At 52.3% G+C, this 26,996-nt stretch overlaps 1 protein-coding gene across 5 annotated transcripts in view; it reads left to right on the top strand.

Annotated features, from left to right (window-relative positions):
* Nucleotides 1-26,996, top strand: part of PCM1 (pericentriolar material 1) — a 146,962-nt gene that overhangs the window by 51,320 nt on the left and 68,646 nt on the right. For all 5 annotated transcript variants that reach the window (XM_044299703.1, XM_044299717.1, XM_044299732.1 and 2 more), the window contains 6 exons: nt 6,796-6,979; nt 8,310-8,489; nt 16,335-16,492; nt 17,485-17,714; nt 19,826-19,980; nt 20,668-20,797. In XM_044299703.1, the coding sequence (XP_044155638.1) occupies nt 6,796-6,979; nt 8,310-8,489; nt 16,335-16,492; nt 17,485-17,714; nt 19,826-19,980; nt 20,668-20,797 (1,037 nt within the window). The remainder of the gene's footprint in view (nt 1-6,795; nt 6,980-8,309; nt 8,490-16,334; nt 16,493-17,484; nt 17,715-19,825; nt 19,981-20,667; nt 20,798-26,996) is intronic.

A 26,996-nucleotide genomic window follows, 5' to 3' on the forward strand; every position in this document is an offset into this window, starting at 1 on the left:
GTCACCCCCAAAGAGAAAACCCTCAATAAGTCACCCTATTTTGGAAACTGTACCCCCCAAGGAATATTTCAAAGGGTGGAATGAGTACTTTGGCCCAACAGGCGTTTCATAGAAATTAGAAACATATGGCTGTGAAAATTAAAAATTTAATTTCTCGCCCATTTTCCTTGGGGGACACAGACCTTGGTATAGCTCAGCTCCCTAGGAGGCGTGACACTAAGTAAAACTGTTAAGCCCCTCCTCCATCAGCTATACCCTCAGCCTGGAGATAGAGGCTACCAGTTTTAGCTTAGTGTCCAAGGAGGCAAGACACCCCCTGCTACTGCAGGGCTGTTTTCTCCTTGTTTTAATTTTTTCTCTAATTTTGTTATTTTATTTTTGTTTTTTCCTAGGGATACCAGAGACGCATTGGACCTCTCTGTTCTCCCGGGGTTGAGCTGCACCAGTGCCAACGTATTTGCGCTGCTGCCTCCCCCACTGAAGCAATAGGAGGATCTGGGCAGCACCGGCTCCCCTACATCCCGCCAGCTAGGGGGTCGCCCGCACGCCAAGCCCCTCTTCCAGCTTCCTGCCACTGCGGTGCCAGGGGCTGAAGGGGCGACCCTGCTGGAAGGAAATGAGGGTGAAGACAGGTAAGATGGCTTTTCCAGCCCATTCCCTGTCCCTGTTGCACTGGGTTCGGGGGGGGGGCACCCGTGGTCGGCCGTTTCCTGCGCTTCTCAGAGCGCTCTGTGGGATCTCCCCATCTGCCTGCTTTTCATGTACCTCCCGATCTTACGCTTAAAAGATAGCCCCTGCTTCTTACTACCTCCCCGCCGCCGCCCGCTCCGTACCGTGATCGAGGGGGCGGGGCTTAGGCCCGGCATCGGCGGTTCGGTTCGGCGGGACGGGGGTCAGGTGACCACCTTACCTTCCGACGTCCGGTTATACCGCCGCGCTTTTGGGGCCTGCGGGCCCTTCTTTGACAACATATGCCTGGGAATCTCGGGCAGCACGGGGTGCGGGTGTTTTTTCGCGCGCGCGTCATGGGGGCGGAGTTTCGTTATGAAACATTCAAGCGTGGAGGGGGCGGAGCTTGTTCCCGCGTCTCTGCTCAAGCTTGCCGCGCTTCCTCACTCCGGACTGAAGTGGAGACACGTGGGAGACACCGGTGCATCGCTGGGGACGCACGCTGGTTTTCTGGCTGCCTCGCGGCTGCTGATCTGGACCTTCGCTCCTAGGGATCTGACCTGACGTTCTTCTGAGGCACTGGTAGGGCTGTTAACCCTCTCCTAACCCCACTGGTCATAGCCGCTGCAATCCCTTGTCCCTGTATCAAGGTACGACCACTTGTCAGCATGTCTGATCCCACGGGTGCCCCCAAACCCTGGTACCACGCCTGTACCGCCTGCAAGGCACTTTTTCCAAGTGGGCAATCTGAGCCGCATTGCCTTGCATGTCAGGCCCCGGTGCAGGGCCCGCTTTCTGCTGTGCCCCCTGTTGTTTCTGAACCCCCTGACTGGGCTAGGTCTCTGTCTCTGGCGGTGGAGAGCCTTACACACGTGGTGGGCCGTCTCGTGGATAGACCGCCTCTCCCGCAGACTGCCGAAATCCCTGTCGCACCTGCTGGGAATGCCGTTTCTGCCGCCCCCACTGATTCCCTGCCTCCCAGTGAATCTTCCAGGGCCCGGCGTACTCAGAAACGTTCAAGGGTTGAGCGCACATCTTCTCCTGATGTTTCGCTCTCTCCGCCATGCGTGCGAGCTCAGTCAAGCCTATCCTCTCAAAGGGATACGCCTTCTGAGGGAGAACTGGCGGATTCGGATGTGGACATGGACTCAGAGCTTCCGTCAAAATTGTCATCCGCGGTGGGGCATCTTATCACTAGTATCCGCGATACCTTTCAGATACACGATGACCCCCCCAGCTCTGAACAGGCCGGCGTGTCCTTTCTCCGACCCAGACAGGCCTCCAAGGTCTTTCCCATACATGCAGATTTTTCTTCTGTGGTATCCAAGGCTTGGACTCGGCCAAACGTCCGCTTTGTTACACCAAAAAAGCTGGACATTTGTTATCCCTTTCCGGCGGAGTCTGTGACCACCTGGACATCTCCGCCCAAGGTGGATCCTCCTGTGGCTCGCCTGTCCAAAAGCACTGCTATTCCTGTACAGGACGGATCTTCCCTCCAGTCCGCTGAGGACCGTCGGACGGAATCCCTTTCCAAGGCAATATTTTCTGCCTCTGGTTCAGCCCTTAGACCGGTTTTTGCCTCCGCCTGGGTTGGCAAAGCGGTCTCTGAATGGGGTTTGCAGCTGGAGCAGGAGTTGGGGTCGGACGTTCCTGTTCAGGACCTCCGTTCCTTAGCCCAGCTAATTATCCAGGCTGGAAAATTTATTTGTGAGGCCTCCCTGGATGCGGGGGCCCTCATTGCCCGTTCCTCTGCCCTGGCGGTTTCTGTCAGGAGGGAACTCTGGCTGAAGGTTTGGGCGGCGGACGCCGCTTCCAAACGCTCCTTGGCCGGTCTACCGTTCACGGGTTCCCGCTTGTTCGGGACCCGCCTGGACGAGCTTATATCAGAGGCCACGGGTGGGAAAAGTACTCTCCTTCCCCAGTCCAGGCCAAAGGGCGCCCCACGGGGTCGCGCGGGTTCGTCCCGTTTTCGGTCCTTTCGTAAGCCCTCCGGATCTAGACCCGGGGCCGGTTCTTCTTCCTCTGGCCCAACCCAGGATAGACGCAAGAAGCCGTTTTTTCGGGCGCAACCTACCTGGCGCAAGACCCAGCCTGCACGGGCTACCACAGGCCAGCAGCCCTCTGCCTGAAGGTGCGCCCCCACCCACCCGGGTGGGGGGCCGCCTTCTCCTTTTCAGGAACGTTTGGCGGAACCACATCTCAGATGCATGGGCGCTCGAGATTGTATCTTGCGGGTACAAGATCGAATTTGCGGCCATTCCGCCAGACCGTTTCTTCCGGTCCCGTCCTCCGCGGGACCCCGTACGAGCGGCCTCTTTCTTCGCAGCCGTTCGCTCACTCATGGACAAGGGTGTCATCGCCCCGGTGCCTCCGACGGAAAGGTTCAGGGGGTTCTACTCGAACCTCTTCGTGATCCCCAAAAAGGAAGGCTCGGTGCGACCGATCTTGGACCTGAAGCGCCTGAACCGCTTCCTCCGCCTGCAGAGATTCCGGATGGAGTCTCTCCGGTCCGCAGTGGCCTCCCTGGAAAAGGGGGATTTCATGGCCTCCATCGACGTTCAGGATGCATACCTCCACGTTCCGGTTGCTCCATGTCATCACCGCTTCCTACGCTTCGCGGTGGGGGACGATCACTTCCAGTTCGTTGCCCTTCCCTTTGGTCTAGCAACGGCTCCTCGGGTGTTCACCAAGGTCCTGGCCCCTGTCTTGGCCCTTCTACGTTCAAGAAGTGTTTTTCTTCTTCCGTACTTGGACGACATCTTGGTCAAGGCACCCTCCCTTTCACAGGCATCCGGCAGTGTGGATCTCACTCTGGAGACCCTGACGCGGTTTGGTTGGATTATCAACCACCCCAAGTCTTCCCTTACCCCCTCCAGACGGCTGATCTTCCTGGGGATGCTCCTGGATACGGAACTGGCAGAGGTCCGTCTTCCGTCGGACAAGCGTCTGGCCCTTCGCGGGTCGGTTCGCAGCCTTCTCCGTCATCACCGGCCTTCCCTCAGATCCGGCATGCGGTTGCTGGGGAAGATGGTTGCCTGTTTCGAGGCAGTGCCGTTCGCACAATTCCATTCCCGCACCTTTCAGAGGGCGATTCTGTCGGCCTGGGACAAATCACCGAGGAGTCTGGACAGGACCTTCCTTCTGCCTCCCCTGGCTCGGGCTTCCCTCAACTGGTGGTTGCATCTCCCTCTGAGGGGGAGGTCCTTCCTTCCACTGAACTGGCTGGTGATTACCACCGACGCCAGCTTACGGGGGTGGGGGGGGGTTTTCCCTCCCCGATCCGTCCAGGGCGTTTGGTCTCTATCGGAGTCCAGACTTCCGATCAACATTCTGGAGCTGAGGGCAGTTCTTTTGTCCCTCAGACACTGGACCCATCTACTGAGGGGCCGCCCTGTTCGGATCCAATCGGACAATGCCACGGCGGTGGCGTACATAAACCATCAGGGAGGCACCCGCAGCGCTGCGGCGATGCAAGAGGTGTCCCTCATTCTCCTCTGGGCGGAGACGCACGTGCCAGCCTTGTCTGCGATTTACATCCCGGGGGTAGACAACTGGGCGGCAGATTTCCTCAGCCGGTCCACCATCGATCCGGGAGAATGGTCCCTGCACCCAGAGGTGTTCGAGGCCCTTTGTCTTCGCTGGGGTCGCCCCGACGTGGACCTCATGGCCTCCAAATTCAACCGCAAGGTTCCCCTATACGTATCCAGGGCACGGGACCCGGAGGCTTACGGCGCCGACGCGCTTGTCCTTCCGTGGTGCCAATTCTCCCTTCTGTACATCTTTCCTCCTCTTCCCCTCCTGCCACGGGTTCTTCGGAGGATCGCGGCAGAGGGCGTTCCCGCGATTCTGATCGCCCCGGATTGGCCCCGTCGGTCCTGGTACGCCGACCTAATGTTGCTGTTGGCAGACGTTCCGTGGCCACTGCCCTCCAGGGAGGACCTTCTCTCTCAAGGTCCGATCTTCCACGAGCATTTAGGCTCGCTACGTTTGACGGCGTGGCTGTTGAGACCGCCGTCTTAACGCGACGGGGTTTCTCCGCGGACGTTGTCCGCACCATGATCCGTGCTCGTAAACCCGTATCTTCGAGGATCTACTATCGGGTTTGGAGGTCCTATCTGGGGTTCTGTGAGTCCCGGAGCGTCCCACCTCTCCGGTTTTCTCTTCCCACGATCCTGTCCTTCCTCCAGTCGGGCCTGGACCTGGGGCTGGGCCTCAGTTCTCTGAAGGGACAGATTTCGGCGCTGTCTATTCTTCTCCAGCGTCCCCTGGCCCCTCTGGGGCCGATTAAGACCTTTTTGCAAGGGGTGGCTCACTCTGTTCCACCGTATCGCCCTCCGGTTCCTTCCTGGGACCTGAATGTGGTGCTCTCGGCGCTTCAATCTGCCCCCTTCGAGCCCTTGCGGGAGGTCTCCCTTCGCCTTCTGTCCTGCAAGGTCATCTTTCTTGTGGCCATCACGTCTCTCCGGCGGGTGTCTGAGTTGGCGGCTCTTTCTTGTTCCGAACCTTTCCTGATCTTCCACCAGGATAAGGTTGTGCTCCGACCAGTCCCGGCTTTCCTGCCAAAGGTGGTCTCCGCCTTTCACATCAATGAGGACATCGTCCTTCCGTCGCTCTGTCCCTCTCCTTCCCACTCCAGAGAACGGGAACTGCACCGTCTGGATGTGGTCAGGGCATTGAGGATTTACTTGGAGGTCACCGGATCCTTCCGGCGCACGGATTCCCTGTTTGTGGTCCCGGAGGGTTCGCGCAAGGGTTTGGCGGTCTCCAAGGTGGCCATTGCCCGGTTCATTAAACTGGCGGTGTCTGAGGCTTATCGAGCCAAGGGTAGGGCTCCGCCTTTCGGCGTCACTGCTCATTCCACCAGAGCAGTCGGGGCTTCCTGGGCGCAGAGGCATCGAGCCTCGGCTGAGCAGTTGTGCAAAGCGGCCACTTGGTCCTCTTTGCACACTTTCACCAGGTTCTATAGGGTGCATACGCACGCGTCGGCGGATGCTGCTTTGGGCCGCCTGGTCTTGCAGGCTGCGGTTTCCTGATGCTCCGGTGGTCCGCCTTGGGTTATGGTCCCTCCCTTCTTGGACTGCTCTTGAACGTCCCAAGGTCTGTGTCCCCCAAGGAAAATGGGCGAGAAAAGGAGATTTTTGTATAACTTACCAGTTAAATCTCTTTCTCGCTCTTCCTTGGGGGACACAGCACCCACCCTTCTGTGTTTGGTTCTAGGGTTTTGGCTGGCGCCCCGTTGGGTTGTTGGCTGTTGTTTGCATTGTTGGTTGTTTCCTTTCACTACTTGGACACGCAACTGGTAGCCTCTATCTCCAGGCTGAGGGTATAGCTGATGGAGGAGGGGCTTAACAGTTTTACTTAGTGTCACGCCTCCTAGGGAGCTGAGCTATACCAAGGTCTGTGTCCCCCAAGGAAGAGCGAGAAAGAGATTTAACTGGTAAGTTATACAAAAATCTCCTTTTTTTACCAGAAAATCTCACTTTCGCCCCCAAATGTTTTAGTTTTACAAGGGGTAAAGGAGAATCTGAACCCCAGAATTTATTGATTTTCTCCTGAATACGGCATCACTACTTTGACGACCGTACTTAAAACCTGTTTTTTTCACACACATATAAAACCTACCTAACCTCCTACACCTAAAAAGCTAGCCTACAATACTAATATCTATTTATTTTACTTATTATTATTTTTTATTTTTTTTACAACAGCGCTTGAAACATCAGCGCAGGGAGGTGTTTTTCCTACTCGTGTATGTCTACTATTGTGTGTGTGTGTGTGTGTGTGTGTGTATGTATATGTGTATATATATATATATATATCTATCTCTCGCAGTGACAGTTTAACTGCAGGGCCAGAATGCTCATCCTAGTGCGTGAAATACCTGCAAGTTAGGATGACCATTCTCTTCCAAGGTCCTGAACGTGTTAAACAAAAAAAAGAAACCTAAAGGTCCTTGTACATGACATACCGAGGAGATAGGAGGATTTATGTCCGTGATCAGCCATAAATCATTTATAAATCCCATTCATTGCCCTGTATGTCGGTCCATGTAGCTGGGCAGTAACTCGCTGAGTTAGTGCTGTTCATATGTCCTTGTTTTATTGCTATCACTGATTTTTCTTTCAGTTGTTGGTTCATCAGGCTCTCCTCAAAGGGTTATGGATCAAAGAAGTATCGGATCCACTTCCTCTGCTAATCAGGTTCCTGACAAAAGGGCATCAAACAGTCCAGCCAGAGCAGCCGCATGTTCTTCAGCTTCCATGAATGGTAGTGAAGATGAGGAAAACCAAAACCCTGCGGAGAAGCTTAAGTATGTCCCATGGCATCACCTACTGATGGAGTAACCAAACTACTGCTATTGCCTGTGATCTGTACACAACACGTACTGCTCACCTTCACTTGCACACTACTTATGGCACAGTTCATTAGTAGAGCCCAATCTTGTGCTTCTATATTATATACTGTTGTGTGTTACAGTTCTGGTTGCCGCCGTTTCCCACATCTGGTTCCCCGATTCTGTGTTCACAAAATGACCGACGGTGTCTTACACTCACTGATAGAGCTGCTCTCAGCAAGGCTAAGGCTACTTTCACACTGGCGTTTTGGCTTTCCGTTTGTGAGATCCGTTCATGGCTCTCACAAGCGGTCCAAAACGGATCAGTTTTGCCCTAATGCATTCTGAATGGAAAAGGATCCGCTCAGAATGCATCGGTTTGCCTCCATTCCGCTTTGGAGGCGGACACCAAAACACTACCTGCAGCATTTTGGTGTCCGTCTGACGAAACTGAGCCAAACGGATCAGTTTTCTGTTACAATCTGGCACAATAGAAAACGGATCTGTCTCCCATTGACTTTCAATGGTGTTCAAGACGGATCTGTCTTGGCTATGTTAAAGATAATACAAACAGATCCATTCTGAATGGATGCATACGGTTGTATTATCTGAACCGATCCATCTGTGCAGATCCATGACGGCTCCGGACGAAACGCGAGTGTGAAAGTAGCCTTAGTCTCTGACAGCAATATTGTGAAAAGTAAGTCAGGGGGATCAGATCTCTGCAACGAATCTGAGAAGAAACACGAAAAATACAAGAAAAGGAGCAGATTTACTAACCCTGTAGACAAGCTGTCTAGAAATTTATCTCATTGGCTCATGCTGGTTAATAAACTTGGTGCTTAGTTAATGCATCTGACTTCAAACCAATTATTTTGTTGGTTGGCTTACTTTGTTACCGTTTTAAACCAGAATTGTGACACAGTTTTGGCGCGAAATGTGGATCTTAGGCCCTGCTCCTTTCCGCACTTAGTTGCCCATAGCAAACAATCATTTCATTTTCCAAAGGAGCTGTCAAAAATGAAAGGAGGAATCTGATTGGTTGCTATGGGCAACTAAGCCAGTTCTACTTTACACTAGTTTGATAAATGACCCCAAGGATCTTTGTGTGCATTACACCTTATGTTTGGATACATTTATTAACTTAACAGTATGGGAGTCGCTGTGGTACCAACAAACATGATATTACTTTGTTAATTAATCAGATGAAAACATAAATATCAAGTAATTTCCCCCATCTACTCTTACTTATTGAATAAGCAGGTAGAACATAGTGCGTAATGCTCCCTTCATTCTTTTTATGTAGGAAGTTGAAAGAAGTTCGTAAGCGGCTTAATGAACTGCGGGATTTGGTTCGGTATTATGAGCAAACGTCTGATATGATTACTGATGCTGTAAACGAGAACATTAAAGATGAGGAAGAAGAAACTGAGGATTCATGGATTGAATCTGATCCGGAAGTGAATCAGCCAGTTACTAACATCAGGTAAAATGCTCTTAGAACTGCTCAATCATCATCTTGGGGTCCTCTTACCCTGCTTGAACTCCCGGCCAGTTATAGGGAGCAAGCTTTCACAGGAACGCTCTTTTCTGATAATTGGCCCATATAATCGATCAGCAGGTGATGGGACTTGCCTGATTATCGGCAGCACATCTCCCTGTGTAATCAGTGCTGACGATAATAGAACTAAATGAAGGTGGAAGAACTGATAGCAATCATTCCTCCCACACTCAGTTTGCATCAGACTATGCAGTTGGGTCAGTTCAAACGAGCACCAGTGGATGTGTTATCATCCATCAGCGCTTGAATTACCCGAACAGCATTTCAACCCTTCAAAATATTACACTGTAAAGTAAAATACCGTTTCTCGTGCTTTTTTCCATTGGGGGACACAGACCATGGGTATAGCTTAGAGGTATTAGTAGGAGGGACACTATGCAAATGAAAGAGCTCCTCCTCCTCGGGCTATACCCCCAGACTCCACCAGGAGGAACTCAGTCTTTGCTTAGTGTCTGGTGAAGGAGGTTGACACTCTCTGATTCTACTCCTTTTTGTTATTTTTATTCTAGATGGGGACACAGGTCGGCATGGCGCCTTCCTGGTCCCCCGTGGAGTGCCCGCCGCCGTCTTTGGGACGTTGCCTGGCTGCCTCCATTTCCCCCCAAGAAGATAAGTGGATCCGGGCTCGACCTGTTAGCTCCGGCATCCCACCAGCTGCTGGGACGCCTGCTGCCTACCCTCCTCCAGAGCACTGTTCTCCTGGATTGGAGTCAGAAGTCTGAAGAGGCGCATCCCTGCTGGTCTGGACATCGAGGGAGCATGCTGAGCAGATAAGTGTTGCACAATCCCTCCCCCTCCCTCTGTGTCTATTTGTCTGTGGCTGCCTGGGTGAGCTTGAAGAAGGATCCTGATGGGGCACTTTCTTCATTTTGGCACTGGAGTACTGGCATCTCTTCCCCTTAAACTGTGGGCTTCAGCGTTTCTCTCGTCGGGCCTTGGCTGCTGCGCTCCCTCAGCGCCCGCCGGCAGGCCGCTCCTCCACGTGGTGCGCTTATTTTCGCGCTCGCGCATATTTTCGCGCGCGCGCTTATTTTTCGTGCGCGCGCTTATTTTCGCGCGCTTTTTTTCGCGCCATAATGACGCGTTAGGGGAGGCGGAGCCTCGGCATGCCGCTCTGACTCTCCTTACACCGGAGACTCTGTTTGCTCATGGCCGTGCAGCTCCTCATCACTCTACTCCGTTTTGTGCCAGGCAAGCTGGTAGCTCAGTGGTACTGCTGCTGTTGCCCCATGTCCAGGCTTTCTGAGTTCAAAGCCCCTTTCAGCCTTCAAAAATTGTTTATATTATTCTAGATGGGGACACAGGTCGGCATGGCGCCTTCCTGGTCCCCCGTGGAATGCCCGCTGCCGTCCTTGGACGCTGCCTGGCTGCCTCCATTGCCCCCCCAAAGAAGACAAGTGGATCCGGGCTCGACCTGCAGCTCCGGTATCCCACCAGCTACTGGGTCTCCTGCTGCCACCCTCCACCAGAACACTGCACTCCTGGACAAGGAGTCAGAAGCCTGATGAGGTGCATCCCTGCTGGTCCTGGAGTCGAGGGAGAAGTTCTGCAGGAGCAGATAAGTATTGCCTGCATCCCTGCCTTACCCCCCTCCTCCACGTCCCTGGGGGCCTGCGGTCCCCGCTTGGGCATCTGCCATGTCCAGCGCGGCCGCTAAATTGGTCTTAGTCACCAAGGCAACCATGTCCTTTAATCCTGTGGCGCTAACGACTCCATCTCTCTCAGTGGTCCCCACAGTGGGTGACTGACTACGAAGAGGCAGCGTGAGCGGCAGCGTCCCACCTCGGATGTCTCTGTCTCTCCACCCCCCTCACCTCGCCGGTGGCGCTTGCGGACTGCTCTTCCCCCTCCCTAGGGAGAGTACTCCGAAGGAGAATTATCCGGCTCGGACGAGCCACGTCCTTTTTGGACTATAGGGCATTTTCAAATCCTGTGACGCCAACCACCTCTCTAAGTGGTTTTCCACAGAAGACGCCCGAATACTAACAGGGAGCGTGAGCAGCAGCATCCCTCCTCGGATGGCTCTGGCTCTCCCCCCCCCCCCCCTCGTCTAGAGGCGCGTTCGGGCGACTCTCCCCTCCCTTAGGGAGCGCAAGTCTGAAGGAGAATTTCCGGCTCTGATTAGGTCATGGAGCGGGACCCCTCGCCTAAGCTCTCCACCAGGGTGGCTGACTTAGTGGTGACTGTCCGAGACACCTTTATTCTCCAAGGGGATTCTCCTCCTTCCACTGGTCAGGAGTTCCCCCTTTTTCCGTCCAGGCAGTCAGAGACTACCATGTTCCCGGTCCATGAGGGATTTTTCCGCGGTCATGTCCAGGGCCTGGGGTGGTCTTAATAAGGTTCTCGACCACCCAGCGCATGAATATACTTTCCTTTCCCTGCTGACGGCGAGGAGAGGTGTCTCCTCCCCCTAAGGTGGATCCTCCGGTGGCCGGATTAGCCAATTATGTGGCCCTTCCTGTCTTAGTCAGTTCCTCTTTCCAGGATGCTGTAGACAGACGCATAGACTCTCTTCCAGGTCCTTTTTTCGCTGGCAGCGCGTCCCTGTGACCTACCTTTCACTCAGCAGGGGTAGCCAGTGCTCTCTCGGTGTGGTTACAACACCACCACCAGGAACTGGCGGTACGAGATGCGGCTACTAACACACTGGAGTTGGTTCTCCAGATGTCTCAGGCTTCTAACATTCTTTGCGAAGCTTCTAGGGACATTGTTTCCCTCTTTGCCCGCAGGTTGGCCATCTCTGTCACTCAGCGCGAAGAGATCTGATTGAAGGTGTGGGACGCTGACGCCTCCACCAAGCGTTCCCTTGCTAATCTCCCCTTTGGGGTTTCCAGGCCTTGTGGGGATCAGCTGGACGAGTTCGTCTCTGCATGCCTTTTGCCGTTTCTCATCTGGTAGGCCGTCGCCTGCTTCCTCCGCCGGGGGTCTCAGGTCGCCCGCAAAGAGGCCTTCCTTTGCACCAGCCTTCCCGGCACTAGAGGGCCCAGTCAGCCCGCCCTGCTGCTCCTAGGCCTATCACATGTCCCGATTGCGGAATCCCACCATCGATTCCTGCGCTTCGCCATTATGGGTCGACACTGTCAGTTTGTCGCCCTTCCTTCGGGTTGGCGACCACCCCGCGGGTCCTTGCCACGGTCCTGGACCGCTCATGGCGCTTCTTCGTACCAGGGGCATTCCTTTGCTGCCCTGTCGGGACGATATCCGGATAGAGGCCCCCCTCTCTACCGCAGACCACGGACAGCGTCCGGATCACTGTTCAGACCCTGGAACGGTTCGGCTGCCTGGTAACTTTCCCAAACTCCTGCCTCTTCCCGTCCCAGAGGCTCTCCTTCCGGAGGGTGATTTTGGACACCTCGGCTGCCAAAGTATTCTACCAGCCTTCAAGTCCTCCCAGGTCCAGGGGGCAGTGTCGCATCTGCTGCGCTCCCCGTGCCTCTCCATTCGGGAATACTTGCAGGTCCTGGGTCTTATGGTAGCCTCTTTCGAGGCCTTTCCATATGCCCAGTTTCACACTCGCCTGGCGCAACAGGAGATCCTTTACCTTTCAGCGGGTTCGGGCAGTTCTCCCTTGGTGGCTGTTCCCAAAGAACCTGAGGTCGGGGAGTTCCTTTCTCGCATTCTCCTGGACGATCGCCGCCACCGATGCCAGCATCCTGGGTTGGGGGGGCGTTTTCCAGTCTCGCACGGTTCAAGGAATTTGGCCGGCGGCAGAGTCTCGCCTTCCAATCAACTTTCTGGAATTGAGGGCGATTTTTTCCGCTCTCTCTCTCCTATTGGACCTCTCTCCTTGCGGGCCTCCCAGTGCGGGTTCAAACGGGCAATGCCGCGGCCGTGGCCTATATCGACCATCAGGACGGGACCCGCAGCCGGATGGTGATGCAGGAGGTGAAGTGAATTCTGACGTGGGCGGAGACTCACGTTCCGGTGTTGTCAGCAGTTTGCATTCCAGGAATGGACAACTGGACAGCGGACTTTCTAAGCCACAACACGGTGGATCCAAGCGAGTGGTCTCTGCATCCAGAAGGGTTCGAAGAAATCTGCCACAGATGGGACCGTCCGGATGTGGACTTAATGGCGTCCGGGTTCAACAACAAGATCCCAGTGGTCCTGGCTCGCGCCCGTGATCCGGAGGCGTACGGATGGATGCGCAGGTGTCTCCGTGGCAGGACTTCAGCCTCCTCTGTTTTCCTCTCCTGCCAAAGGGTCTACGCCAGTTCGAGGCGGAAGGGACTCCGACCGTTCTCATCACCCCAGAGTGGCCTCGCCACGCGTGGTTTTTCGGACGTGGCTCGGTTGCTGGCGGACGCCCCATGGCCTCTTCCCGACGGACAGGACTTACTGTCTCAGGGCCCGTTCTTCCGCCGGAATTTGCGGTCTCTTCGTTTACCGGCGTGACTGTTGAAACCGCCATCCTGATAAAGATGGGGTTCTCGGATTCAGTGGTTAGGACCATGATCAGTCCGGGGAAGTCTTCTTCCTCCCGGATTTACTATCGTACCTGGATGGCCTTCCTATCCTTTTTTGAGGGTTCGGGGTTCCCCCCCCTTCGGTTTTCCATCTTGATGGTACTGTCTTTTCTTCAGTCTGGGCTTGTGCAGGGACTGTCGCTTAGTTCCCTGTAAAGTCAGGTTTCGGCGCGGGCCGTCAGAGGTCCCTTGCTCTTAAGGGTCCGGTGGTGACCTTTCTTCGGGGGTGGCGCATTCGGTTCCCCGTATGTTCCCCCTTTGTCTCCTTGGGATCTCAATTTGGTTCTGCGCGCTCTGCAGTCGGCTCCCTTCGAGCCTTTGAGGAGGGTCTCTCTGACTGTTCTCATCTGGACTTCCTTGAGACCATAGCTTCTGATACAGCTACATAGCGTAGTGATTAAAGTTCTGGGCTATTATGCAGTGGCTGTGAGTTCACGTCCCATCACGAGCTTTTAGGTCAGACTGGTGTCGAAGCTGGCCGCTCTTTCCTGTCAGGAGCCTTAATGGTTTTCCTCCAGGATTAAGTTGTGCTCCGTCCAGTCCCCTTCTTTTTGCCCAGGGTGGTCTATCCCTTCCGCCTTGATGAGGATCTTGTCCTGCCTTCCTTTTGTCCTTCTCCGGCTAACCCCAAGGAACGCACTCTGCATTCCCTGGATGTTGTACGGGTCCTGAAGGTGTGTCTCGCGGCTACTGCTTCCGTCCGCCGTTCTTGGCGCTCTGGATCTGCTTGGCTATTTCCGCGGCTTGTCACGCTTGTGGTGGAGTTCCCCCGGCTAGAATTGCCGCTCACTCCATTGGGGCGGAGGGGGCTTCCTGGGCAAGACGCAGTCGTGCCTCTGCGTCTCAGCTGTGTACGGCGGCCACCTGGTCGTCCTTGCATACCTTTGCAAATTTTTGTCAGTTGCATTCACTGGCTTCGGCTGATGCGGCTTTGGCCGCAGGGTTTTGCAGGCTGTGGTTCCTGTTTGACCGTTGGGGCGTTCCTCCTGGCGGTGCTGATATTTTTTCCCACCCCATGGACTGCTTTTGGACGTCCCATGGTCTGTGTCCCCCAATGGAAAAAAGCACGAGAAAAGGAGATTTTTGTGAAACTCACCTGTAAAATCTTTTTCTCGTCTTTTCCATTGGGGGACACAGCTCCCACCCATTATTCCTGTTGCAGGAGGGGTCTTTAGTTCAGTTTTTCTGTTTCTGGTTGGACCTTATGGCTTGGTCCGATGGTTTCCATGATTTTTTTCTTGCTCCTTCTCCTACTGCTTGTGCAACGCCTGAGTTCCTCCTGGTGGAGTCTGGGGGTATAGCCCGAGGAGGAGGAGCTCTTTCATTTGCATAGTGTCCCTCCTACTAATACCTCTAAGCTATACCCATGGTCTGTGTCCCCCAATGGAAAAGACGAGAAAAAGATTTTACAGGTGAGTTTCACAAAAATCTCCTTATGTCATACTTAAATATCCATAAGGGAATATATCTTACTCTAAAACTGATTAAAGGGAATCTGTCACTAGCAATTTACCCCAATTATTTTTTCTCATGAATCCATGTTTTATAAAGTACCTTTTTTCCATCTGTCTTGTTCTTTTTATTGTGAGTCTTGTCATTTCTTCAAAACATTGATTCTTCTGATATGCAAATGACGCTGTAAGGAGCCCAGAGGGGCGTTATTCTTTCTCCACGGTGCCCCGGAACGCCCCTCTGAAGTGCCGTGCCCGCCTAAGTTTGAAAACTAATAACGCCTCCAAGTTCATCTAAATCGCCTCCCAGAGGCGCGGCTAAGTGCTCAACACCCCCCCCCCTCAGCGCCGCGCTCTGCTGCAAACACCCCGATCCTCCTCTCGCCGGCATCCAAAATCTCGCGCAGGCGCAGTGCCGGCGATTGCCTGCGCTATAGGACGACTGACGGCACTGCGCCAGCGCGGGATTTGGGATATCACCGGCGAGAGGAGGATCGTGGTGTTTGCAGCAGAGCGAGGCACTGAGGAGGGAAGGTGTTGAGCACTTAGCCGCGCCTCTGGGAGGCGATTTAGATTAACTTGGAGGCGTTATTAGTTTTCAAACTTAGCCGGGTACGGCACTTCAGAGGGGCGTTCCTGGGCATCGTGGAGAAAGAATAACCCCCTCTGGGCTCCTTACAGCGTAATTTGCATATCAGAAGAATCGATTTTTTTGAAGAAATGACAAGACTCACAATAAAAAGAACAATAAAGATGGAAAAAAGGTACTTTATAAAACATGGATTCGTGAAAAAAAAAATTGGCTAAATTGCTAGTGACAGATTCCCTTTAAACCGCCAAAATTGGTGACAAATGCACCTTAAAGGGTTTCTGCAGTTTGTTTAAACTGATGATTTATCCTCTGGATAGATCATCAGCATCTGATCGACGGGGGTCCGACACCCGTGACCCCTGCCGACCAGCTGTTTAAGAAGGCAGCGGTGCTAGCAGTAGCACCACGGCCTTCTCGCTGTTTACCGCAGGCCCCCCGTGACGTCACAACTAGTATCAACTGGCCTGGGAGTGGCTAAGCTACATTCGCTTGAATACTTGATACTAGTTCTGATGTCACTGGGCCAGCGGTAAACAGTGAGAAGGCGGCGGTGCTCCTGGAGCGCCGCTGCCTTTTCAAACAGTTAATCAGCGGGGATCCCGGGTGTCAGACCCCCGCCGATCAGATGCTGATGATCTATCCAGAGGATAGATCATTAGTTTAAACAAACTGCAGAACCCCTTCAGAGAGGACCTGTCACCACTCCTGACATTCCTGTTTTAATAGCTTCATGCATTCCCCATGTAATAACATTTCTGGAGCATCTATTCTTATGGCTCTATGTTGTGTCTTCCCTTTATTATTTCTACTAGAAGTTATGAATGAATTACCTGCAGTTAGGGTACAGGGAGGTAACCAGTGGGGGGTGTACCTGTACAGTCTGAAAATGGCAGCACTGATTGGATAGAGTCAGTCTGTGCAGGTCCACCCTCCAACTGGTTACCTCCCCTCTGTACCCTTACTGAAGGCTAATAACAATTCATGCATAACTTCTAGTAGAAATAATAAAATAATAAAGGATTGGCGCAACATAGTCATAAGAATAGATGCTCCAGAATTGTTAGTACATTGGGAATGCATGAACCTATTAAAACAGGAATGTCAGGAGTGGTGAAAGGTTCTCTTCCATGGGTATTAAGTCACAAAGAGAAAGTGAAGTTTAAAGTACATTAAAATGCAATTCTGATTCCCCCTGTAAAGGGCATAAAATGCACAGATATCCTGTGGTTCATTAGTTTACATGTTTATCTTCTTCACACAGAAACCCGCAACGTATGAGTAGCTGGGGACCAGTGAATAGCATCACTAATTCCCAGTGTGGTGTAAATAACAGAGATGAAAGGCCATGTAATACAGACTGCGAAATAAATAACAGGTCCACAGCGAATTTAAGAAGCTTTAATGTATCGTCTGCATTAGGTATGCTTCAGTGAATAATATTGTGAATGCTCGTCCATGTAATCGGATGCTGCTGACCTGGGCAATGGACTCCAGCTATCTTATTTTTTTCCTTTTGTTAAACCGAATTAGTCACCTCCCTGAAGCCCTGTTAAAGGGGTTGTCTCACTTCAGCAAATGACATTTATTATGTAGTTAATACAAGTCCCTTACTAATGTATTGTATTGTGATTGTCCATGTTGCTTCCTTTGCTGGCTGGAGTAATTTTTCCATCACATTGCACACTGCTCATTTACATGGTTACGACCACCCTGCAATTCAGCAGTGGTGGTCGTGTTTTCACACCATAGGTAAAAATGCCTGGCTTACAGTGTGCAAGCATGACCACCGCTGCTAGATTACAGGGCGGTCGTAACCATGGAAACAAGCAATGTATTATGTGATGGAAAAATGAATCTAGCAGTATTGCAGTCTTTTATGTCTGTATGCATCCACGTTGAAAACTGTAAGGCTACTTTCACACTCACGTTTTGGCTTTCCATTTGTGAGATCCGTTCAGGGCTCTCAGAAGCGGTCCAAAACGGATCAGTTTTGCCCTACTGAATTCTGAATGGAAAAGGATCTGCTCAGAATGCATCAGTTTGCCTCCGTTCAGTCACCATTCCGCTCTGGAGGCGGACACCAAACTGATGCCTGCCATGTGGTGCAGAGCAAGACGGATCCGTCCTGACACACAATGTAAGTCAGTGGGGACAGATCCGTTTTCTCTGACACAAACGGATCCATCCCCTAATGACTTTCATTGCTGTTCAAGACTGATCCGTCATGGCTATAGAAGGCATAATACAACTGGATCCATTCGTGACGAATGCATGCGGTTGATTTATTGTAACAGAAGCGTTTTAGCAGATCAATGACAGATCCGCAAAAATTGCTAGTGTGAAAGTAGCTTAAGTTAGATGCTGTTTTTAACATTGAGCTGTTCATTTCATTTGATGCCTCTGTCTTGTAGAATGCCTTTATAATAGAGATACCAAGGATAAAAGAGAGGATAGAATTGAAGGGCTGGATGATGATGACGACGTAGATGAAGATCCTGGGAGTGCGGTTTCTCTCACTAGCCGGAGTAGTGTCACAGAAGATGACCAAAATGATGATGATGATGACGATTTTGAAGAAAAATTTAACAGACTTATAGCAGCCAAGCAGAAATTGAGACAACTACAAGATCTTGTTGCAATGGTATAACATGTTATGGGTCCTTACTGGAAAATCTAATAAACTGGCCAGTGATAAGCTAGACAGCATGGATCCTCATGAGCAGTCAGCCAACTAGGAATGGTTCATACTCTGTCCCATGTTTAGAGCTGATCAGTCTTGATGATTTTATTCTGTCCAGCCGCCTACCTATTATGTTTACTAAATGGCACAAATAAACGGCTGCTTGGATATTAGCTAATAAAAAAGCATGGTCATAGTTATGATTGTTGTATTCATGAACCCTACCTCCCTATGTGTGATTGATGTCCTCATGTACAGTACCGTGCAAATGTTTTAGGCATGTGTTGGAAAAATGCTGCACACCAAGGCTTGTTTCACACTGCCGGCAGGCTGTTCCAGCATAGAATGCCAGGAATCGGCCAGACAAAACGCTGGTTGCAGCCATATTTGTCCGGGCGATTGTCAACATATTTGCGGCATTAACCCAAGAACCCCATTATAGTTAATGGGGCCAGAGGGCATTCCGATAGAATTTGGCAATGCTGGATCTGGCAGGCTGCTCTCAGCTGGAGCCTGTCTTATCGGCAATCGCAAATGTGAAGCACGCCTTAGAATGTGTTCAATCAGAGAAGTGTTAATAGTTTCTTTTTTAAATTATCAAAATTCTAAGTGAATGTGCAATAGAGAAATCTAAATCGCATCAATATTTTGCCCGACCACCCTTTGCCTTCATAACATCATCAGTTCTTCTGGGTACGCTTTTTGATGGAACTTAGCTGAGAGGTTGTTCCAAACGTCTTGCAGAAGTAACCACTGATGTTCTGTGGTTGTAGGCTTGCTCAGATCCTTCTGTCTCTTCATGTAGCCCCAGACAGACTCCATGAGGTTGAGATCAGGGCTCTATTGTCTTGCTGCAGAATACATTTATATTTATACTATTAACACTTACTAACTTACACAGTACTGTATGTGTCTGTATATATAGGTGGTCTTCATTTATTAGTGAGGAGGGTGGTCTCTTGAAAACAGCAGACATCATAGTTTCTGTTTGCCAGTAGAAATAATAGCTTAGCGGACATATCTTGATAATAATAGAGCCGCTTGTTCTGATCCCAATTAGAACAGCTTGTGAAGGAACATATCCTTTAACTGCTATCAGGGCTGCACCACCAATGAGGCCAGGTTAGGCGATCAGGCAGCACCAGGTAGGGGCAAGAGGGGGGGCAGATGAAGGGCCATGGGCTGAAGGGAAGGGGGTTAGGTTAAGGAATTGTCCAGAAAATAGCTTGGTGCACCACATTTTAGTGATATTTATGAAGCAAGTAAGCTGAAAAGAATAATTCTGGCACAAAATTCTGTTGCAAAGTAAGCCAACCAATAGATGGTATTTGCTTATTCATTGGTGATCTGCCGCACCTTTTACACAGGGCAGTTATCGGGAACAAGCGCTCCTAGGAATGCTCCTTCCAATAATTGCCCAATTTTGGACCCGTGTAAAGAGGCTTTTCCTTTACATTACCCATATTTTAGATGGGTTTAGTAAATCTGCCGCAGTGTTCTCAGCTCAGTGAGCAGAATTCGGCATTCTCTTAGTAGCTATTAATTTGCACAGCTCCTGACGCATCAGTACAGGGCAGTATGCATAGTGCATCTTGTCTTATACCAGTCGACATGATTTATCTTTAAAGGGATTGTCCATTATTTTTTAAGTGATGGCCTATAAGCCATCACTAGCTGATTAGTGGGGGTCAGACACCCCATACCCCTGCCGATCAGCTGTTAGTGTAGCTCCATCGGCAGAAGTCAGTGTTGAAACTGCACTGCATCTTTAACATTGTAGTGGACAGCTCTGGTCTCTGTAGTGCTGCTTCCCTGGATGAAGCCAATGTGAGTAGCGCTGCACTGACAAGTGCTGTCCACTACAATGTTGACTGTGCTCTGTAGCTCCAGTGCTGACTTTGTGTTGGAGATACACAGAACTGCTGATCGCCGCTGGTGCTGGCCTATCCTCAGGAAAGACCATCACTTAAAAAGGCTGGACAAACCCTTTAATTTTTGATCTTTGAGCGTAATGAAACATATTTGAGTGATTATTTTTTTTTTTTTTTTTTTTTTTTTTTTTTACATTTTAGTATGGTGATGATACAGAGTCAGAAACTGCTGCTGAGAGGCCAACTGCTGGAGCCCATCTTGTACCTGAGGAGGCAAATGCAAATCAGCAGCCCAACAATACCCGTCCCAATGCTTCAAAAGCACAAAAAGAAGTTGCTCTTAAGGAACAAGCAAGGTAATTTTTATTTTATTCATTTTACTTCATCTGTTCCTATGCTGTAGGTTTCCGATTTGTACAATCAGCTTACCAGTCTCTGTAAGATTTGCTAGATCCTTAGTCACCTTGTAGCACCTTTTACCCATAGGTGTCAACTTAGGGTTCTTTCACACTTGCGTTTTTTCTTTTCCGGCATAGAGTTCCGTCCTAGGGGCTCAATACCGGAAAAGAACTGATCAGTTTTTTCCCTTATGCATTCTGAATGCAGAGCAATCTGTTTAGGATGTCTTCAGTTCAGTCTTTTTGACTGATCAGGACAAAGATAAAACCGCAGCATGCTACGGTTTTATCTCCGGCCAAACAAAACTGGAAGACTTGCCTGAATGCTTTTTTTCCCAATAGGAATGTATTAGTGCCGGATCCGTCCTTCTGGTCCATTCATGTGCACAAAAAAAGTAAAAAAATAAATAAATGCCGGATCCATTTTTCCAGATCACACCGGAAAGACGGATCCTGCATATCAATGCGTTTTTCCGACTGATCGGGCATTTTTCTGACTGATCAGGATCCTGATCGGTCTTGCTAATGCAATCAGTTGGCATACGTTTTGCCGGATCCGGCAGGCAGTTCCTGTGACGGAACTGCTTGCTGGATCACTCTGCCACAAGTGTGAAAGTAGCCTTACTGTAAACATTAATATTACAGAGAGAAATTCTACGAAACTAAGCTACAACAGCAGCAGCAAGAACTGAAGCACTTGCAAGAAGAAAGGAAGAAACTTGTTGAAATTCAGGAAAAAATTCAAACTTTGCGGAAAGCGTGTCCTGACCTTCAGGTATAAGAAATTCATACTCTTGTTTTAAAAGTTCATACCTCGTTGATGAAACACCAGGGGGGGAAATGACACATGCCTGTTTTAAATATCAAAATGACTTTTCTATCCATAGATTTATTCATTTCACAGGCATTAGCTTGAAAAAGCATAACTTATGGAAGCACTCGCTAATATTTGATCACCTGTTCAGAAGAAAACATGCTGTTAGGGGAGTCCCTCACAGGTTACATAAAAAAACGAGATCAAATAGCACATGCTACTGTATGTTGTCCAGTGCTGTGCTCCCTGACTGTTACCTGACAGACTCCATCATAGGCAGTGGCATTCGTCAGGTGCCGTTACTGTTATCTGATGGATCTGGCCTCTCTGTACTTGCACTGGAATACATAGCACTGGTATGAACCCAGCTTTACCTGCCTAGTTATATTTGCAAATAGTTTCCAGTTTTTTCCAAAGCTTTGATGGTGCAAACTGATTCTTTAATAGCACTAGAGGCTAAAACAATGTCCGTACGCATTATTGAAGCATATGGATGTCGTAGAAGGGGAAATGAGTAGCCTTACTGATTCCATCAGTGATAACTTCATACTGCTAGGTAGGCAGCTGTAATCTAAGACCGGATTGTCCAGTCATGAAACGCTCCGTAAAGCTTATTAATCAAAGCTGTATATGGAGAATACTATTCAGTTTGAGAAGATGTAGATGGGAAGCGGTTTGCTGTAACTACTACATAAAACCTTTCTGAGCACGTTTTTCTCGCCCATTTCCCTTGGGGGACACAGACCTTGGGTATAGCTCAGCTCCCTAGGAGGCGTGACACTAAGTAAAACTGTTAAGCCCCTCCTCCATCAGCTATACCCTCAGCCTGGAGATAGAGGCTACCAGTTTTAGCTTAGTGTCCAAGGAGGCAAGACACTCCCTGCTACTGCAGGGCTGTTTTCTCCTTGTTATTTTTACTTTTTCTTCTAATTTTGTTATTTTATTTTTTCCTAGGGATACCAGAGACTCATTTGACCTCTCTGCTCTCCCGGGGTTGAGCTGCGCCAGTGCAAACTTATCTGCACTGCTGCCTCCCCCACAGAAGCAATAGGAGGATCTGGGCAGCAATGGCTCCCCTACATCCCGCCAGCTAGGGGGTCGCCCGCACGCCAAGCCCCTCTTCCAGCTTCCTGCCACTGCGGTGCCAGTGGCTGAAGGGGCGACCCTGCTGGAAAGGACAGGGTGAAGACGTCGGACGGTGAGATGGCTATTCCAGCCCATACCCCGTCCCTATCTGCAGCATCTACCCCTCTGGGTAAGGGGGGCACCCGTGGTCGCTCATTCTGAGCGCTCATCTGCAGGACAATGCAGCACAGCAGCATCCTCAGCACCCCCACGCCGTTCCCCCCCACGCTGCTATCTTTCTCCCCTCCCCCTCATTCGGGGCTGACTCCATTTTTCTCTTCTCTCTCTCCCCCTTCCCGCCGAGAACGGGGGGCGGGGCTTAGCGGTCCCGGCAGGGGGCGGGGCTTACGCGCGCGTCATTTTGGGGGCGGAGCTACGTTCTCCTTCACAGGAGACATTTCAAGCGCTGGAGGGGGCGGAGCTTGTTCCCCGCGCTTTCTGCTGAGGTTTCCCGCGCTTCCTCACTCCTGACAGGAAGCTGGGACACGGTGGGGGACTCTAACCTCCTGTGTACATCGCTCGGCTTCTGTGGGCGCTCTCTCTGCTGCTCACTGCTGTTCACTGCTTCTCTGCTGCTGCTGATCTGGGCCATCTCCTGACGTTCTTCTGAGGCACTGGTAGGACAGTTAACCCTCTCCTAACCCTCCTGGTCATAGCTGCTATAACCCTTTGTGGTCTCTATATTAGAGTACAACCACACTTCAGCATGTCAGATCCCACAGGTGCCCCCAAACCCTGGTACCATGCCTGTACCGCCTGTAAGGAACTTTTTCCGCGTGGGCAATCTGAGCCGCATTGCCTTGCATGTCAGGCCCCGGTGCAGGGCCCGCTTCCCGCTGCGCCCCCCGGTGCCTCTGAACCCCCTGACTGGGCTAGGTCTCTGTCTCAGGCGGTGGAAAGCCTTACACACGTAGTGGGCCGTCTCGTGGATAGACCGCCTCTCCCGCAGGCTGCCACAATCCCTGTCGCACCCGCTGGGACTACCGTTTCTGCCGCCCCCACTGGTTCCCTGCCTCCCAGCGAATCTTCCAGGGCCCGGCATACTCAGAAACGTTCAAGGGTTGAGCGCACATCTTCTCCAGATGCTTCGCTCTCTCCGCCATGCGTGCGAGCTCAGTCAAGTCTATCCTCTCAGAGGGATACGCTTTCTGAGGGAGAACTGGCGGATTCGGACGTGGACATGGACTCAGAGCTTCCATCCAAATTGGCGTCCGCGGTGGGGCATCTTGTCACTAGCATCCGTGATACCTTTCAGCTACACGATGACCCCCCCAGCTCTGAACAGGCCGGCGTGTCCTTTCTCCGCCCCAAACAGGCCTCCAAGGTTTTTCCCATACACGCTGATTTTTCTTCTGTGGTATCCAAGGCTTGGACTCGGCCTAACGTCCGCTTTATTACACCCAAAAAGCTGGACATTTGTTATCCCTTTCCAGCGGATTCTGTGACCACGTGGACATCCCCGCCTAAGGTTGATCCTCCCGTGGCTCGCCTGTCCAAAAGCACTACTATTCCTGTACAGGACGGATCTTCCCTCCAGTCTGTTGAGGACCGTCGTACGGAATCCCTCTCCAAGGCCATATTTACTGCCTCTGGTTCGGCCCTTAGACCGGTCTTTGCCTCCGCCTGGGTTGGCAAAGCGGTCTCTGAATGGGGTTTGCAACTGGAACGGGAGTTAGGGTCGGACGTCCCTGTTCAGGACCTCCGTTCCTTAGCCCAACTAATTGTTCAGGCCGGAAAATTCGTCTGTGAGGCCTCCCTTGATGCGGGTGCCCTCATTGCCCGTTCCTCTGCCCTGGCAGTTTCTGTCAGGAGGGAACTCTGGCTGAAGGTTTGGGCGGCGGACGCCGCTTCCAAACGCTCTTTGGCCGGCCTACCATTCACGGGTTCCCGCCTGTTCGGAACCCGTCTGGACGAACTTATATCAGAGGCCACGGGTGGGAAGAGTACTCACCTCCCCCAGTCCAGGCCAATGGGCGCCCCCCGTGGTCGCGCTGGTTCGTCCCGTTTTCGGTCCTTTCGCAAGCCCACCGGGTCTAGACCCGCGGCCAGTTCTTCTTCCTCTGGCCCAGCCCAGGATAGACGCAAGAAGCCGTTTTTTCGGACGCAACCTACCTGGCGCAAGTCCCAGCCTGCACGGGCTCCCACAGGCCAGCAGCCCTCTGCCTGAAGGTGCGCCCCCACCCACCCGGGTGGGGGGCCGCCTTCTCCTATTCAGGAACGTATGGCGGGCCCACATCTCAGACGCATGGGCGCTCGAGATTGTATCTTGCGGATACAAAATCGAATTTGCGTCCATTCCGCCAGGACCGTTTCTTCCGATCCCGTCCTCCGCGAGATCCCGTACGAGTGGCCGCCTTCTTCGCGGCCATTCACTCTCTAATGGACAAGGGTGTCGTCGCCCCCGTGCCTCCGACGGAAAGGTTCAGGGGGTTCTACTCGAACCTCTTTGTGGTTCCCAAGAAGGAAGGCTCAGTGCGTCCGATCTTGGACCTAAAACGCCTGAACCGTTTTCTCCGACTGCAGAGATTCCGGATGGAGTCTCTCAGGTCCGCAGTGGCCTCCCTGGAAAGAGGGGATTTCATGGCCTCAATCGACATTCAGGATGCATACCTCCACGTTCCGGTTGCTCCATGTCATCACCGCTTCCTGCGCTTCGCGGTGGGGGACGATCACTTCCAATTCGTCGCCCTTCCCTTTGGTCTGGCGACGGCTCCTCGAGTGTTCACCAAGGTCCTGGCCCCTGTCTTGGCCCTTCTACGTTCAAGAAGTGTTTTTCTTCTCCCATACTTGGACGACATCCTGGTCAAGGCACCCTCCTTCTCTCAGACATCCCGCAGTGTGGAACTCACTCTGGAGACCCTGACGCGGTTCGGTTGGATTATCAACCACCCCAAATCTTCCCTTACCCCCTCCAGACGGCTGATCTTCCTGGGGATGCTCCTGGATACAGAGTTGGCGGAGGTCCGCCTTCCGTCGGACAAGCGTCTGGCCCTTCGCGGGTCGGTTCGCAGTCTCCTCCGTCATCACCGCCCTTCCCTCAGATCCAGCATGCGGTTGTTAGGAAAGATGGTTGCCTGTTTCGAAGCGGTGCCGTTCGCACAATTCCGATCCCGCACCTTTCAGAGGGCAATTCTGTCGGCCTGGGACAAATCACCGAGGAGTCTGGACAGGACCTTTCTTCTGCCTCCCCTGGCTCGGGCTTCCCTCGGCTGGTGGTTGCATATCCCTCTAAGGGGGAAGTCCTTCCTTCCACTGAACTGGCTGGTGATTACCACAGATGCCAGCTTACGGGGGTGGGGGGGGGGGTTTTCCCTCCCCGGTCCGTCCAGGGCGTTTGGTCTCTATCGGAGTCCAGACTTCCAATCAATATTCTGGAACTGAGGGCGATTCTTCTGTCCCTCAGACACTGGACCCATCTGCTGAGGGGCCACCCTGTTCGGATCCAATCGGACAATGCCACGGCTGTGGCATACATAAACCATCAGGGAGGCACTCGCAGCGCTGCAGTGATGCAAGAGGTGACCCTCATTCTCCTCTGGGCGGAGACGCACGTGCCGGCCTTATCTGCGATTTACATCCCGGGGGTGGACAACTGGGCGGCGGATTTCCTCAGCCGGTCCACCATCGACCCGGGAGAATGGTCCCTGCACCCAGAGGTGTTCGAAGCCCTTTGTCTTCGCTGGGGTCGCCCCGACGTGGACCTCATGGCCTCCAAATTCAACCACAAGGTCCCCCTATACCTGGTCCAGGGCACGGGACCCGAAGGCATACGGCGCCGACGCGCTCGTCCTTCCGTGGCGCGAATTCTCCCTTCTGTACGTCTTTCCTCCTTTTCCCCTCCTGCCACGGGTTCTTCGGAGGATCGCGGCAGAGGGCGTCCCCGCGATTCTAATCGCCCCGGATTGGCCCCGCCGGTCTTGGTACGCCGACCTAATGTTGCTGTTGGCAGACGCACCGTGGCCACTGCCCTCCAGGGAAGACCTTCTCTCTCAGGGACCGATCTTCCACGAGCATTTAGGCTCGCTACGTTTGACGGCGTGGCTATTGAGACCGCCGTCTTAACGCGACGGGGTTTCTCCGCGGACGTAGTCCGCACCATGATCCGGGCTCGTAAGCCCGTATCCTCTAGGATCTACTATCGGGTTTGGAGGTCCTATCTGGGGTTCTGTGAGTCCCGGAGCATCCCACCTCTCCGGTTTTCTCTTCCCACAATCCTGTCCTTCCTCCAGTCGGGTCTGGACCTGGGGCTGTGCCTCAGTTCTCTGAAGGGTCAGATTTCGGCGCTGTCTATTCTTCTCCAGCGTCCCCTGGCCCCTCTAGGGCCAATTAAGACCTTCTTACAAGGGGTGGCTCACTCTGTTCCGCCGTACCGCCCTCCAGTTCCTTCCTGGGACCTGAATGTGGTGCTCTCGGCGCTCCAATCAGCCCCCTTCGAGCCTTTACGGGAGGTCTCCCTTCGCCTTCTGTCCTGCAAGGTCATCTTTCTTGTGGCCGTCACGTCTCTCCGACGGGTGTCGGAGTTAGCGGCTCTTTCTTGCTCCGAACCTTTCCTGATCTTCCACCAGGATAAGGTTGTGCTTCGGCCTGTCCCGACTTTCCTGCCAAAGGTGGTCTCCGCCTTTCACATCAATGAGGACATCGTCCTTCCGTCGCTCTGTCCCTCTCCTTCCCACCCCAGAGAACGGGAACTGCACCGTCTGGATGTGGTCAGGGCGTTGAGGATTTACTTGGAGGTCACCGGGTCCTTTCGGCGCACGGACTCCCTGTTTGTGGTTCCGGAGGGTTCGCGCAGAGGGTTGGCGGTCTCCAAGGTGGCTATTGCCCGTTTCATTAAACTGGCGGTGTCTGAGGCTTATCGAGCCAAGGGCAGACCTCCGCCTTTCGGCGTCACTGCTCATTCCACCAGAGCAGTCGGAGCTTCCTGGGCGCAGAGGCATCGGGCCTCGGCTGAACAGTTGTGCAAAGCAGCCACTTGGTCCTCTCTGCACACTTTCACAAAGTTCTATAGGGTGCATACGCATGCATCAGCGGATGC

Source organism: Bufo gargarizans, chromosome 1, assembly GCF_014858855.1.
Source record: "Bufo gargarizans isolate SCDJY-AF-19 chromosome 1, ASM1485885v1, whole genome shotgun sequence".
Lineage (NCBI taxonomy): Eukaryota > Metazoa > Chordata > Amphibia > Anura > Bufonidae > Bufo > Bufo gargarizans.